Source organism: Acipenser ruthenus, chromosome 25 (assembly GCF_902713425.1).
Source record: "Acipenser ruthenus chromosome 25, fAciRut3.2 maternal haplotype, whole genome shotgun sequence".
NCBI lineage: Eukaryota > Metazoa > Chordata > Actinopteri > Acipenseriformes > Acipenseridae > Acipenser > Acipenser ruthenus.
The window spans coordinates 15,080,128-15,095,831 of record NC_081213.1 but is presented as its reverse complement, the minus strand read 5'-3'; the positions used below and the strand labels follow the sequence as shown (position 1 = coordinate 15,095,831).

The 15,704-nt window shown below is 37.3% G+C and overlaps 1 protein-coding gene across 12 annotated transcripts in view; it reads left to right on the top strand.

Moving 5' to 3' along the window:
* LOC117411749 (inositol 1,4,5-trisphosphate receptor type 1) overlaps positions 1–15,704 on the top strand; it is a 168,943-nt gene that overhangs the window by 135,453 nt on the left and 17,786 nt on the right. For all 12 annotated transcript variants that reach the window (XM_058999396.1, XM_058999394.1, XM_058999397.1 and 9 more), the window contains 6 exons: positions 5,247–5,422; positions 7,228–7,392; positions 8,263–8,452; positions 8,769–8,858; positions 11,191–11,330; positions 12,935–13,100. In XM_058999396.1, the coding sequence (XP_058855379.1) occupies positions 5,247–5,422; positions 7,228–7,392; positions 8,263–8,452; positions 8,769–8,858; positions 11,191–11,330; positions 12,935–13,100 (927 nt within the window). The remainder of the gene's footprint in view (positions 1–5,246; positions 5,423–7,227; positions 7,393–8,262; positions 8,453–8,768; positions 8,859–11,190; positions 11,331–12,934; positions 13,101–15,704) is intronic.

Below are 15,704 nucleotides of genomic sequence, written 5' to 3'. Positions count from 1 at the left end.
AGTATTTTTGCTTTGGAACTTGGCTGCTGATCAGTTGGATCGTTTTGGTGTGAAGGTTGATTTATCATCCTGTTATTGCTCTGGGCTACTTGGCACTACAGGATCACAGTTCTAAGTAATGTATGAGTAATACAGATTGAATCCCTAGTATTAGGATAGAACATAAAAATAAAGAAATAAGAAATAAATACCAATAGTTGCAATGGGCAAGTTTATTTCTACAATTATACCCTTTGGTTCCATTAAAGTTGAAATTACTTCCATAGTAACTATTTCACTTGGAGACAATTCCCATATTAGATTCTTGTCTTTTTTTAAAAAAGTGCATTTTCTGTCAGGATAACGAAGCCTACAATGAAAAAGAAAAACCTATATAGGGGTTGAACTCCATAAATACTGCTTTCTCCATGTAAGAGGATCTGATCCAAAACAAGTCAAAGGTCCCGTAAACTCGCAGCTTTGGACACAAAGCCCCTCAGTGTGAAGTGCTCGCAGTGCAGTTCAGATGAGGACACGTTCACGGCTCAGCTTTGAAGAAGTGTGCACCATAACGTGGTGTATCGGACTGGACTGTGGCCTGTTGTAAAATCTGTTCAATTCAAATTTGTGAAGATTTGGCCAGAGAGAGGGAGACATCTTGAAATGCTGGTGCCAGATAGCCCCCACAAGAGCTCAATGGTGACCTGAGCACCCCGAGCCTTGCATGCCTCCCGTTCAGTCGTGAGCACCCCCAGTCTTGCCTACCTCCCGTTCAGTCCTGAGCACCACTCAAACAGAGACTGCCATTTCTGCTTAATGGTGTGGTTTGGTTTTGATGACTCATTCCACTTCCACATATTCATATTCCTCAAATCCCCGAGAGTCACTGGCTGGTGATTTTAAAATAAATGAATAAAAATAGCTGCCAGGAGAATTACAGATTTTGCCTTCAAAAGACAGCCAGAAAGAATATTACTCTTAATTAATTTATTTAATTAATTAATTAATTAATTAATTAATTAATTAATTTATATTTATATATATATATATATATATATATATATATATATATATATATATATATATATATATATATATATATATATATATATTAGAGAGAGAGAGAATTTTTTTTTCATGTTTCTACATTGTACATCAAGCTAATAGAATAATTCCAGTGAAAATTCCCTGATATTAATAACTATCATTTCGAAAGTCTCGCATTTGTCCTATATAACATATTTTATAATAGATGTGTGTTTTAATATTATTTTGAATGGCATTTTTCTTCTAAGCCATTCATGGGCACAGTTAGTCATTCTATGAAGATGGTTCATTGTCACACTTCCAGTGCTTCCCTGCAAGAGTTTGCAGAAAGCCATTGAAAATGAGAGACATTTAAAATATTGAGAAGAGGCACCAGAGCCTGAGGCTTCAGAGTTCCTATAAACCTCCCAGATGAAGGTTCTCATTGAGTAATCGCTGCTTTTCCAATGTGTCCACGTATAAATGAATGTAGACTCCAGGAGGTCCACAAACAACTCCCAACATTGTTACACTGTTCTAAGCAACACCACAGACCGCTTGTGATGGTGTAAACATGATCATACTGAAGTCTCATTCTGGGCCCGTGATTGGGTAAACACGATAAACACACTTTGTTTCTTTGACTTGCTGGGACACCATAATTTGCAGTACAGCTTGTTAACGCATATCAGAGGGGAGGAATATCATTTCACTGCCTGCTTGTTTGTTTTTTCGTGTGACGTCACTGAGATGGATATTTCATTTTCAACAGAGAAACAACATGACAATTTGATTACAGCTAAAAATTTGACTTCTAGTTATGTTAGAACATTATTCTGTCATGTGTTTTAATATATGTTACAACATATATAGATATCAAGAAATGAGTCCTTTTACTAATAATGGAATGAATTAACTTATTTTTATAAATATTTATTTTTAGAAAATAATCGTAGTGACCATCATTGTTTTATAAAGACCCTGACAATGCATATATTATATCATTGCAATCACACAGCTTAGAACAAATATGTTATAACATTTAAAAAAATAATTATTACATTTGATATGGTTTCTGAAGTACTTTATAATGTCTTTATAGTCTTCTGGGGGGGAAATGACACCAAGATGCTACTGTAGAAAACAGATTTCCAGTGATATATATATATATAGGAAAAGTCCACTACAGCCATATTTATCAATCGTGCGTACGCGCAGTCTAACAAAGTGACATTTATCAACATACACCTTTGCGTGGAAGTGTTCGTAGACTCTGGACCATGCGTACCATAGTTTCCTTGTGTTAGAATGATGGTACTGCAAGAAAAAAATGGAACCCCTATCACGATATACACCATCACTGCATAATGGAAAACAATTGAGTAAATAATTGAAATTTGACGTGCCTATATAATTACCCTAATATAATTATTATACATGCAGTGGTATCAATATTGATTATCACCACCACAAGTATTACACATGAAGTAGAAAACAATGCTGTCAGTCCTTTATATCGTGCATTGTGAATTGAAAAATATCAGAAGTAGAAACAGACGTGCAGCCTATTAACACATAAACATTTTTACTATAAAGTCTCAGAATAAGGGATTTTCATTTAATTGCTGGGTTCCCCAGTACTGTTGGTGCTATAGACTGCACCCAAATAGCAATTAAAGCACAGACATTGAATGAATTTAATTTCGTGAACAGGAGACAGTACCACTCAATGTGCGCGTTATGTGACGCCCGACTAAGTCTACTAAATGCTGTGGCTGAACGACCAGGGGAACCCACGATTCATTTATTCTTCAAAACAGCAGTGTGGGCAAAACAGAGCAGTAATGACAGACGGTACGTTTATCATATAAGGCTATACAGGGGCGTATTAAATGCAAATTTTAGTGACTGAGATTTACTAATACGTATTACTTGGAATTGTGCGTACAAGCGAGTGCTTTACGCAAGATTGATAAATCAGAATTTAATTGTGCGTGCAAACATTGTAAACTCCTTGTGTACGATATATTTAAGTAATGTTTTTACGCACGATTGAGAAGTGTAGCCTCTGGTTCTGTGGGAGCATCCCACTGAAAAATGCGTGGTCCTTTAAAGGGTTAACCACATTATATATAAAGATATTTATGTAGTCTGCATTTTTTCCCCTTTATCTGTTTTCTTTTCTTACGGGCGTGCAATAGTTATTGGCGACTCGGCGAGAGCAATACGTTGCGATAGAAATGGATAGATTAGTTTGCTATACGAGGTAACGGTTGCAGGGAGCAGCACGGGTATTTACATTTACTGGGTCCGAGGACGACACAAGCCCCAGTGCATTATGTCAGGAGGTTTTGTCAAACAAAACACTTAATGCTGCAAAATTGATATGCCATTTATCTACAAAGCATTCAGAATGTGAACAAAATCCTTTTTTAAAACAAAAGAAATAGGGACTTTGACATCAGCAACTTTCAAAATGTAAAATGACAACATTCCTCGATGAACTGGTAGCGAAGATTCAAGCCTAGGAATCTCATTGTTAGGTACGTTGTATAAATACTTCACTTTCTACATGTACTCGTATATACACATACAAATTAGTTTAAAAATGCGTGACAAGTGGTTCATGGGGAAGCCAAACAAGATGGTCCCTACGTATATCATTTACTATTGGCCTTTTATAATGGGAAATGTAAGAAATCGTGGTAATACATACTGTATTACTGTAGGTAAGATTAAGTGGAATTAAATTAGTTAACTACATGTACATTTCATAGATTATTGACTGGACTCCTCCCTGTGTCAGAGAAAGTTAGATGCTTGCAGATGCATGATGAACGATGGTCTGTTTCAGCAACTGCCATTTGTTAAGTTAGTTGCTTTTTCCATGAGAAGCAATTCCCTCTGGATGAGAGTGATCAGCAGGGGTTTTATTTTGTAATGTTCATGCAAATCTGACGTCTTTTGAATTAAAAGCTTTGTTTAATTACTTCTGAAGCGCCAGAATTGTGAATATTTCCCGACAAGCGTTTTTTTTGTTTTTGTTAATCTTTTAGGTGGATGGTATTTTTAGCACTGATGTTGTATAACTGGCACCTGTCATGTGATATTGTCAAGACTTGAAAATGGGCAGTCTTGCAGCTCTGCTTCTACTGTTCTCTGAACTAGAAACTGGCAGGTTCAGCAAATCAAAATAATCGGTTATTTAAAAAAAAAAGAAAATGGAGTCACTTGTTCTGACAACTTTTTTTTCCCCTTAAGGCTCTTTAAAAGAGCAACCCCTTGCTTCCCATGAAATGCACTTTTTCTGAGCTTTACTGAGCAATTTGGAGGATTGCTACTGTATTGGCAGCTTGTTTGTGTTACATTATGCAACCTTTATTTTATAGTTTACATTTTACATGAAATGTTCCTAAAAGGTATACCGATGGCAGGTACAGTGTAGGCTGTACTAACACTCTAAACATCTGTAGGAAAAATGGCCCTCAATCCTGACAAGTTATTCAGGGAAATGATGCTATTATATAATGCTTTAGGTAAATTCCACTTTGTACAGAGCAACCAGGCTAATTTAATGGCGAGAATAATAGAATCCCTTTTGGGGGAGTTTAGGTAACATTGAGAGCAGGACCAGAGGACACGAATGGAAGCAGGGTTAAGTTGATGCAAACAGAGTTCTTGTTGGCGTTCCTTTTTGTTTATATGACGGTTTCAGCTGCAGGCCGATAAGCTGCCACTCTCCTTGAAAGCACTTTGCAAACTGAAGACCTGCAGGACCTTATGACTGACCGAGTGTGAGGTTTTTAGTAGTTTGTTCATTTAAAACTCCTTGACTTTGGTTCTCAGTAACGAATCACTGCTTTGCCAAAGACGTGTGTGTTGTCGGTGTACATTATTATTATTATTTATTTCTTAGCAGACACCCTTATCCAGGGCGACTTACAATTGTTACAACATATCACATTATTTTTTACATACAATTACCTATTTTTTACCAGGTCTTCATTGTAAAAGAGAACTTGTTCTCCACTGGTTTTCACCTACTTAAGGAATGGGTTTGTTTTCAGGGAAACCCCTACAATATGCCTATGACAATCGGTCATTTATTTAAATGATGCTTCACAGTTGACAATGCATAATAAATCCCTGATTCATCAGAATGTGGTGAATAGTAAGCAGCACAATGTTTTGGTTTTTTGATTATGCAGCTGATGGTCTTTACTGTGTGTTTTGTTTTTTAGGCACGCTCGAACCTCGTTTATCTGCCCTGTTGTGGGTGGCTATGTTTGTATCGCTGGCCATTGTGATTGTGCTTCCTCAGCCCCATGGCATCAGAGCCCTCATAGCCTCCACGATACTGCGGCTTATCTTCTCCGTCGGTCTGGAGCCAACCCTGTTCCTGCTCGGTGCTTTTAACGTAAGTGCATTTTTAAAAGTGTGTTTCCGTTGTGTCACCCTACCTCTTTCCCATTTTAAATGTTACACGTCTGATAATTTCCTTTATGTAATGGTACGTATTGAGGTTAGTGCTATGTGTCACTGAATTCCTACCAACAGAGTTGGTGTTACGTTAAGTGAAACTTTTCAGCCCTCAATAGTTTTATTCTGCTCTAAAGTTTTACTGGAATTTTTTTTTCTTTTTTTTTTTTTTTAATCATTCATCAATCAGATTTTGGGTTTGGTTGAAAGTAATGGGACATGCAATCCAGTTTTAATTTAATTCATGAGTGACGTTTTCTGCTGTTAGTTTTAACCTGCGTTGTTGGCATACCGGTTTGTTTACATTTTCTAAAAGTAACTTCTTGCCACTAAACACACAGTCTGCGCCTTCCTGTAGCAGTGGGAGGTTATGAAAGACTTTCAGGCTCTGCTGTAGTTCAGTAATGCGCAAATAAAATGTAAGCAAATTAAAATGAACAAATACAAGGCATATATTTAACATACGCTATAAGGTAACTTCTCAACTAAATATTTAATGTGTGTGAGGCCGAACAGGTAAAACGTTTTCCTTGAACTATCTTAGGAGGAAAAGCTATGAATGATTGATTATCTTTGTGTTTCTGCATCTATTGTGGACTAACATAATATGCAGTATATGTGTGTTTTTATTGTGTTTCTTGAAACCATCTAGATCTGCATTATAATAACTCTAAATGCATTTGCTGAATGATTGGAAAGTAGGGGGTGGCACTATTTGTATTGTAAATAAAGCTCATTTTTATGTATTTAATGTTTGTATTGTCATGCAACCTGTTGACATTTTCATTGTAGTTTTTAAAATTGTACTATTTTACCATGTTGGTGAACTTATGTTGAGTATAATGACTATAGTTTCAATAATTAATGTTAAATTGTGAAAGAAAAATCCTTTTAGCTTACCACAGGTTACCTAAGGTAACAATTAATTGAATTTTATTGAAATACATTTTCTACTGTTGAAAAAAATACCTCCCAAAGGTAGAATATATATATATATATATATATATATATATATATATATATATATATATATATATATATATATATATATATATATATATATATATATATATAATAACACCTAATTTTTCACTTTGTTAAATGATCTCACACAAAAAAAAATGTAAAAGTGTTCTGGCAAGGCCTGGATAATAATAATTTTTTTAAATATAGCACTTTTTTAAAGGCTGTGGTAAACGGTCATAAAATGCTTGGCTGTGGGAAGACATCAATGACAAACGCATGGCTCTAAATAAAGCTTTTAAAAATGCACTTTGTATTGGTTATAAAGAGAGCAGTGTGTGTGTAAACATTAATAATCAAATTATGTAAAATAAATTTTAAATAGTTTTATCATAGCGTGGAGAAGCAAAAAAAGTACTCTAAAATGTATTCAGACAGATTTATCAAGGTCTTGCACCAATATGTAAGCTACACAATTTTTTTGTAAATGTAAATTAAAAATGTTGCCGAAGTAAACAACTCTGCTGTTTTACTTTGAGGATTCCCGAGTACCTACGTGGTTTGTGACTGGTTTTGTAACATTAAAAGTTAGCTGAATAGTCTGTCAAACAATCAGTTAGCAAGTTTTGGGTAGTAATGGCCATTAAATATAGTAATGCAGGAAGAAGTCAAGCTTGATGTAGAAGGGACAGCTTGTGTTTTTAACACTGTAAGTGTCCTCCCCAATGCATTGAGTGTTTTGCATCCATTCCTGACCCAGTGACTGTTTTACTTCCTCAGGTTTGTAATAAAGTAATCTTCCTGATGAGTTTTGTTGGGAATCGTGGCACGTTTACGCGTGGGTATCTGGCGATGATCCTGGATGTGGAGTTCCTCTACCATCTCCTGTACCTGATCATCTGCAGCCTGGGGGTCTTTGTGCACGTGTTCTTCTACAGTCTGCTGGTAGGCACCACACTGGCAGAGCGTCGCTCGCATTGCCTTCTCTGTGTTCTCTCGTTCGTTCCTTCCTTCCTTCCTTCCTTCCTTCCTTCCTTCCTTTAACTATAAACTGTTGAACCTACTGTGTTTTGTTTTGGACTTGGTATTCCATGCTATTTGGTAGACTTGGTTTCATTTTTCAATGGCCATAAGACTACAAGAATAAATCCTATGCACTTTTCAGAAGAATTTGGACAGACACATTTATGTACAATAATATACATATGCCAGATGTGTGTAAAACATTCACCTGTGTGCATTTAGCTTTTTCGTTATTTTTTTAATCTTGTGGAGTTTTAGGTGTTGTACTGGCAGGCTCTAAAGACTGACATGCTAGCTTATGAAACCCCGCAGGAGTGCTGACAATAGCGTCCCAATGTAAACAACAGGTTTTCTGAAGAGTCTCGGTCTTTTTATTGTAAGCTGTTGAAATCAATACCATAGCGTCTCATCCCTTAATATCTTATGCTTCTAATTGACAAGGCTTGCTGAGGTTAAATGTAACATGGTCACTAAAAGGATTAGCTTGAGGTGTGTCTGTTAAAGGGGCTGCCTGCATGGATTCTGTGAGTTTGAGGAAAAGCATGTCTGATTTTGTAATGCCCACATTAAAAGAGATTTTACTCTTTCTTCACTGCAGATCTGTATACATATATTTCCACACACAACTGCAGACTGCTCTGGTACTATAGGAAAGAACTCCTGACCTACAGAAAACAAATCTAATGTGTGGCATATTCAGTGTTTTTAATTTGGTGTTCTATGGGTAGTGTTTCTGTTAAGTTACTTGGTACTGGAAGGGATTAATAAATATTGGTCCTCTTCTCTCCCCAGCTCTTTGATTTGGTTTACAGGGAGGAGACACTGCTCAATGTGATTAAAAGTGTCACTCGCAATGGCCGCTCCATCGTCCTGACCGCAGTGCTCGCCCTCATCCTCGTCTATCTCTTCTCCATAGTTGGCTACATCTTCTTCAAAGACGACTTTATCCTGGAGGTGGACAGGATACCCAACAAAACACTAGGTAAAGAGCAGCTTGCTGGGTGGGTACTGCTCAGCTAATTAGGACATGGGTGTTCTGTCAATTTCATCTTTGGTCAATATATAACCTATTTTTCACTCTTGTACCTACACTGTCTGCAAATAAATATTTGAGGGCATAAAAGATGGATGACAAATCGGTGCTTAGCAGTATGGAATAATTTGTAATCAAATTCCTTAAAATGAATCAAGATATGATCATGTCTTACGCTAGATGCATTGAAAAAGCCTTATACAACATACTGGGAAATGGATTATATAATAATCTGAGGCATTTGGGAACATCTATCTCTCTTCAGAAGGTGGTGCAAGCTTGGCAAGAGAGTTTCTAACTTCAGGAGTCTGTCGGCTTGAAAATGGAGAAAACTGCTCAACTCAGACCATTGAAGGTATGAACTGTCCCAGGGTACATCACTTCTGGTAAATGTGACCCCATTTTCTGAGCATGGAAAGCTTTACTTCTCCAATCAGGAACCTGGATGTAAAATTGCCAACTTTTGGTATAACCTGTTAAACCTATGTAGGCAAATGTTTCAGCCAGTGACTCCTTCAGTGCACTGAACATTGTGATTTTTGAGATTTCAAGTTGAAGTTTGGTAGACCAAGAGGAGCTTATGGAGACATTGTTCATCCTCTGTCGCTACATCTGGAACACTGTCTTGCTTTTTCAGGGTGTCTCAAAGTGAGTTATAAATTTAAAGTCCACTGATAGAAGTTTTACCGTATTTGGGTTTTTAGTGCATTAAGTTTCTATATACAAGGTTTGTGGGAACAGGTCTTTGTATTTGTATCCTGGCGTGACTATCCTTGGTATTTCAGACAGTCCAGAACATGGTAGTTTTGGGAGTGTAATTAGGGCAGCAGAGGGCTTTTTAAAGTCAGCTTTCTTACAGAGGAGTGAAGTGTCACATGGATGCGTGGGGGTGAAGCGGTTGCATTAAGGACCAAGTCATGCAGATGGGTTAATGCCTGAGGGCACTGGCTTTTCAACTCTGCAGGGACTGAAATAAAGGTCAGGTCGAGCTGACTGAACATTTCCCAGTAAGACGTGTGAAACTGCAGAATTTGCCGGAGAAGAAGCATCTGGAACAGCAAGTGCTGCCTATGACAGAATTCAGCTCTCTATAGTCTCTTACCCTACTCTTCTAGGGTTTCTTTGTCAGCTTTAGCTGCATATTCCATAAATAAGTCCTTACAAGAATTAATAATACACTTTGAAAGGATGATTTTAAACACACAGGATATCACGTGTATGAAAATGCAATCAACGCTTAGCCAGCAAAATGCCTGAGTGGAGAATTTGAACTTTTTTACAATGAATAGTTCAGCTGTTGGTCAGTGTTTTGACTAATATTTGTCAGAGAAACGCTATGTTTAATTACGAAGGCCTGTTCAGAATTGAGCCTTGCTCAAGTACTAAAGAGGAGTTGTACACAGGAAAATATTTCTGACCCACCTGGAGTCAGACTCAGTATATCAGACTTGGAGCTAGTCTGCTTTAGCTCTACCCAGCTTGAAATACCATAATCGCTACCGTCAACCTCTTTTATAATGTGACAATAATTGAGTTCAACAAAAGCCTGGCAAGATTTAGTATTTTAGTTTTTACTGGATTCAACATAGTCAGTATTGTATTGATAAGGGTTTAAAATGACCCTTCAATCCATACAGCCTACTAACACTCTATCTTTTATAACACATTGTAATTGAAAGCATAAGAAAGCTGTTAACAAACACATTGCAGTGTTCCATGTGCTGTATAGTGCCACTGTACTTTATACCTGGAACATTCCAGTACTGTACATGGAAATCTTCAAATTAAGATTAAGGGGTTGGAGGACTGTGAATGATTGTGATATTAAGCAGAGGGTGATAATGACAAGAGTATCATCTTCCTATTGATTCGCATTATATTTTGGCAGGGACATTTCAATGTGATGATAGTAAGCAGTGATATTGACTGGGTTAACACTGTCACAAAGGCTGGCTTGTTACTTGCAGCAAAAAAAAATGGAACACTCTTTCACCTTTCAAAAAAATGTGGGAGGTTTCATTATGATCTGTCAGTCTGTTAAGCATTGGAAGAAGTTATGCCACATAACTTTCAGCCTCCTGCTGTGTGCCCATAACCTGGTTTATAAATGAGACTGAGGCAAGTGTGGCAGGTTGAACTTAAACTGGGAAATATATGGGCCTAACTGTGCTGTGCTTTTTACCATTGTGTACAGAAGTATTCCACATGTACTGCATTCTAGGTCTAAATGTGGAGCCCTGTTTTTAAGCAGACAAATTTGGAGAGAAATGATCATTGTAATATAAAACTAACAGTACTCGACAATAATTTAACTCCTATTTCAACTGAGTTCTCGTCATATTTTGTACACAGCTGTATTCTATGATATTTTAATTTTATTTTTACATTTGTTTAACACAATTCGGTTCCATTGTCTGTGACCTAGTTCTACATTGTTAACCTCTGCTAGTATCAATGATGCAGACCACACACTTTGAGATGCTGCCTTTACAGTTGGTAGCTGTTTTCTATGATTCTCAGTCAAGTTCCATAACAAGTGTTGTCCTCTAAGAATAAACTGTTTGACTACTGGCCACATCAATAATAAAGTTCATTTTTTACAAGCTATTTTAGTTAGAGATGCCGTTCCCCTTGCATTATTCAATCCTGTGTTCTTGTTGTGTTCTAAGAGGGTTGTGTGTGTTTAGCGCTCCGCACAGGTCTGGTGGAAGAGGATGCGAAGGAGCGTACGTGCGAGTCCCTGCTGATGTGCATCGTTACTGTTCTGAGCCATGGGCTGAGGAGCGGGGGTGGAGTCGGGGACGTGCTCAGGAAGCCATCCAAAGAGGTGCGTGTCTGTCCAGCTTGAGGCAGGAATGTGCCAGTTTAGGATTAGTGTTCCGGATTTATAGAATGTAATGGTACATGTATGGGAGTTTTAGTTATTACATTTGCAAGGATTTTAAGATTTTTTTTTTTTGTAATAGACAAATAAGTCTCGAAGAGAAGTGACCAACAAAATGTAGTTTACAGCATGTTAGCCTTATTGAGGAGGTATTTTAACTGTGGTTTGATAGTTTTATTTTATTTTTTAATTGCCAATGTATTTAACTAAATTTATATAAAATTAAAATGGGGGAGTTAGTTCACCTTGTCTAGATTGTAGCTGACCCAAAAAAAGTTTCTGAAATTAATAATAGAAGCAGCCGGAAATGGAAATTGAACTGGCAGAGTTTTTATAACCGCCACATGCCTGTGTCTGAACACACTGAGAACATGGTGCTGCCTAGTGCCTAGTTTGTTTTTATGCAATGGATTGAGCTTATTGAACAGCGGGGAATTCAGAAAAGGAAAGCTTTACTGTGCCAGGTACTTTTGCTAATCGCTAATCATTACATTAAAAATAGAAATGTCAGTGGCACACATTTGCAATGGAATATGAAACCAAACTATTCTGAGAAGGTGGTTTCATTTTGGCCCAGCTTGACATTCTATAATGCATGTTCAGTTTCAGGGTGTAGAGCTGGTCGAGGTGGTCTCTGTGCAGACTAGTGTGTAGGGTGGTGGAGAGAAGAACATCAATCACAAACAGACTTGTTTCTAGTTCTTATTGCAATTACTCACGTAGAGTAGTGTTTGTTTTGGTAAGTCTGTGTTGGGTGCTTTCACTTTAAGGTTCTGTTCTTTACTTGCCTGCCATAGAAATATGTAATGTCAATTTCAATTTCAAAATTTAGCACAGTTGTATTTAATGGTTATGGGTGGTGTTGCCTAAAAACAGGAACTGGGTCCAAATTGGTAGATCACTAGATGGTGCCAGCTCAGTGAATAAGCTGTGACCTGTACGCCTTTTCATGAGCACTCATAACCATGGGTGTCCTCACAGTCATCACTGTGTCTTCATCGGTCCATGGGAACCACAGTAACTTGAAATACGTTTTCACAAAACAACTTGGTGGAAAGTCATACAGAACCAAGTTTCTGAACCCCACTGATACACTGTTGGTCACAAGTTTATCAGTGGGTCAAAGGACAAGGTTATTAAAATGGGAGTTTTGCCTACAAGTGACAGCCAAAGATATTTAATATCAAAGTTGTTTCATGTTTTATTGGAACTACCGTAGGGTATATTTGCCACATTGCGTATCTAATCCAATATACTGTAGGTAGTTTTTTTTGTTTGTTTGTTTTAAAAACATGAGCGACATCTTTTAAACTTCAGTCTTTGGTATGTTTAGCATTCTGAGATGTGATGAATATTAAATTATATAACTAGAACCGCCGGATTTTCGAACTGCCTAGAACCACCACGTGGGTCACTGACCCATGCATTTTTTTTGTCTCCAAATTATTTTATCCACCCTGTACTAAAATAAATAACTACCTAAATAAGTGCATGTAGTTTTGTGTGGCTGTGTTGCTGAAAGCTGCCGTTGCTTTTTGCTTTTGCAGGAGCCTCTGTTTGCTGCCCGGGTGATCTATGACCTGCTGTTCTTCTTTATGGTGATCATCATCGTCCTCAATCTGATCTTTGGGGTCATCATCGACACCTTTGCAGACTTGAGGAGTGAGAAACAGAAGAAGGAGGAAGTGCTGAAGACCACGTGCTTCATTTGCGGTAAGTCTGGGATTATGGCTTCTGACTGCCTGCCTGCCTGCCTGCACACAGTAGAGCCTAGCAGGAATCCAAGGCTACAGAAAGCACTTGTTGTTTTGAGTTTAAACATTAATTGAGTAAACCTACTGCATGCAATGTGTAGGACTGATGCAACATAGATATGGGTTCCAAACAGGCTCCTTCATACTTTCTTCATTTTAAAGGTATCGCCATTAGAGTTCATGCTCACATATTCACCTTATCCTGCCATGTTCCTTCTCACTTTCTTGTGATACTTTCTTGCGATAGCTCAGAGAAAGGGGTTGGTACAATTGCAGTGGAATGGTTTACAGCATAGAGATGCTAGAAAAGTAAAAGCATATTTTTAAAGATACAGTACATTTTAAGTAGGAGGTGTGCCTACTTAATATATCGTTGAAAAACTTTGTTCCACCCTACAGTGTCAGTACATTTTACTGGATCTCATTTTGGAGTATGTCTTGCATTCTTTCAAACACAGTAGAGTTATGAACACCTTGGGAATGGAGGTTGTTCATAAGTCAAATGTCTAACTCTGAAAATTCGTTTTTAAAGATTAAATACATCATAATTGTTTGACAGCAATGTGTGCGATGCATTTTATTTCATATCATGTTCCTGCATGTTGCCATTGGTTACCATTGTGTTTTCTGAAGTCATCCTGGCTGACAATCCTGAACAATCCATTTTTTTTTCTTTCACACCTTGTATAAAGAGGTACTGTGGTTCTGTGTGTGTGATGACCCAAGATGCCAAACATGCCACTCGTGTTATTGGGCCGCCCTCACTCCACAGTTCAGCATATCTTTCATGTCTGTTAGTCAAACACAGCCTGACGCCATGGTTTAACACAATCACTTCAGGTTTTTCTTTGAGTCTTTGTTGAGAGATCATGTGAGTGGGTATTTAATTTTGTGTTCAAGGAGTTCATAAAATAACTTACATTTAATTGCTTGGATTCTCGTGACCTGATTTAAAAAAAAAATCGTGTCATGACCACCAAACTGCTAATCACATGGACTTCTGTGCCTTGAAGTATTTAATTCACCAACATTTGTTGTTGGTCTTGATTTGTTCCAGTCATGTGGTATCATGTAGACTGCATAAAATAGTGTCTTGCCACATTAAGGGCCCCTGGGGTTGTAGGAGAAGCAGAGGTCTATTAAACAGAGGTGGATCTAAATACCGCCACTCCTAACTATTAATTCAGCTGTGGCTTTACACTTGGTTTCAATTTATTCACTTATTAACATTACTATGTACTATTAAAATACAGTGGAATGAGTTCCACAGAATCTGGTAGAATTTTAGTAGGTCCTGTATTAAGGTCCTCCACTGTGTTTTGGGTCATTTAAAATCGCCCTCCATGGTGTGTGGAGTCTCATCCTCCATGGTGTGTGGAGTCTTTACTTCGCTTACTAGGTGCTACTGGTGTCCTTCATTGTGGAAAATAAAACTGTCCGTGATAAGAAATCTGAGCAGCAAATTCATGAAGTTGTTTACATAACTCACTCTTAAGGAAGGACATTATGCTTTGAAACCATTTGAAGATATTAAGGCAAACCAGTTTTTTTTGTGAAGTATTAATCAAATGATAAAATAGTTTGGGAGAAATTATGAAACTTTTATATTTTGGTATTGCAGCAGTACAGTACAAATAATTCCTTTTTGTGTGTGTAGATTACAGGTGTGATTTTAATGTCTTTCCTTGGTGTTACTTTTCAATGTTAAATGTGTGATGCTCTAATTACAAATTTGAGACAATGTACAGTAAACCCTTTAGTTAAAGGATCCATTCTAAATAAATATGTACAAGTATGTCAAACAGATTCTTAGCTGTATTTTCAAAGCGTTTACTCCAGTCTTTAACTCCTTAATTTAAGGTAAATCGCCTGTCAATTTTAAAAAATCAGAACTAAACACCAGTGTAATATAATCCAAGTTCTCTTCAGCACTCTCACTGTGTTTTAATTTCTCATTTTGTAACATTTAACATGAATTTTTCAACTTAATGAATCTAGGAAATGCTTTTAAAAAGATGGCCCTTATTGTATTTAATCCATGAAAAACATACTCCACGGTTATCTCTTGTTAATAATCTTTAGCAGTTAAAATTAGTCTTTTTTCCCTTACACTTTTTAAACTGTTAAGGCCTTATCAAGTACTATATTCTGCAATTCTGAATACTGTTAATTCTGGAAACCTGTTTTTTTTTTTTTTTAATCTTTTGGTTTTGCTAAATTGCGTTGCCTTTTATATTTTACACAGTTCTGTGCATGGATAACATTTAGATTAAATTTTGCTGTTTGGTCGTTTTTCAAGAGAAATTTTACATACTGCTACAATACTGTGAGAGAATCAATGTTGTAAATCTCCCTCCCGATCGAAAAGGGCGCCGGGTAAGGTTGGTAGTACACTTCCACATAGACTCGTCGACTCGGCGGTGGGCGGAAACCGGAAGTCGGCCATCTTGGGGAAAGTGTGTAACTGCAAGTACTCTAAACAACTCCATTGTGATCAGATACGGGTCAGGCAGCGATTGGATAAACCATGGCAACGGGCTGATTGCAGGGAGGAGTTCGGTGG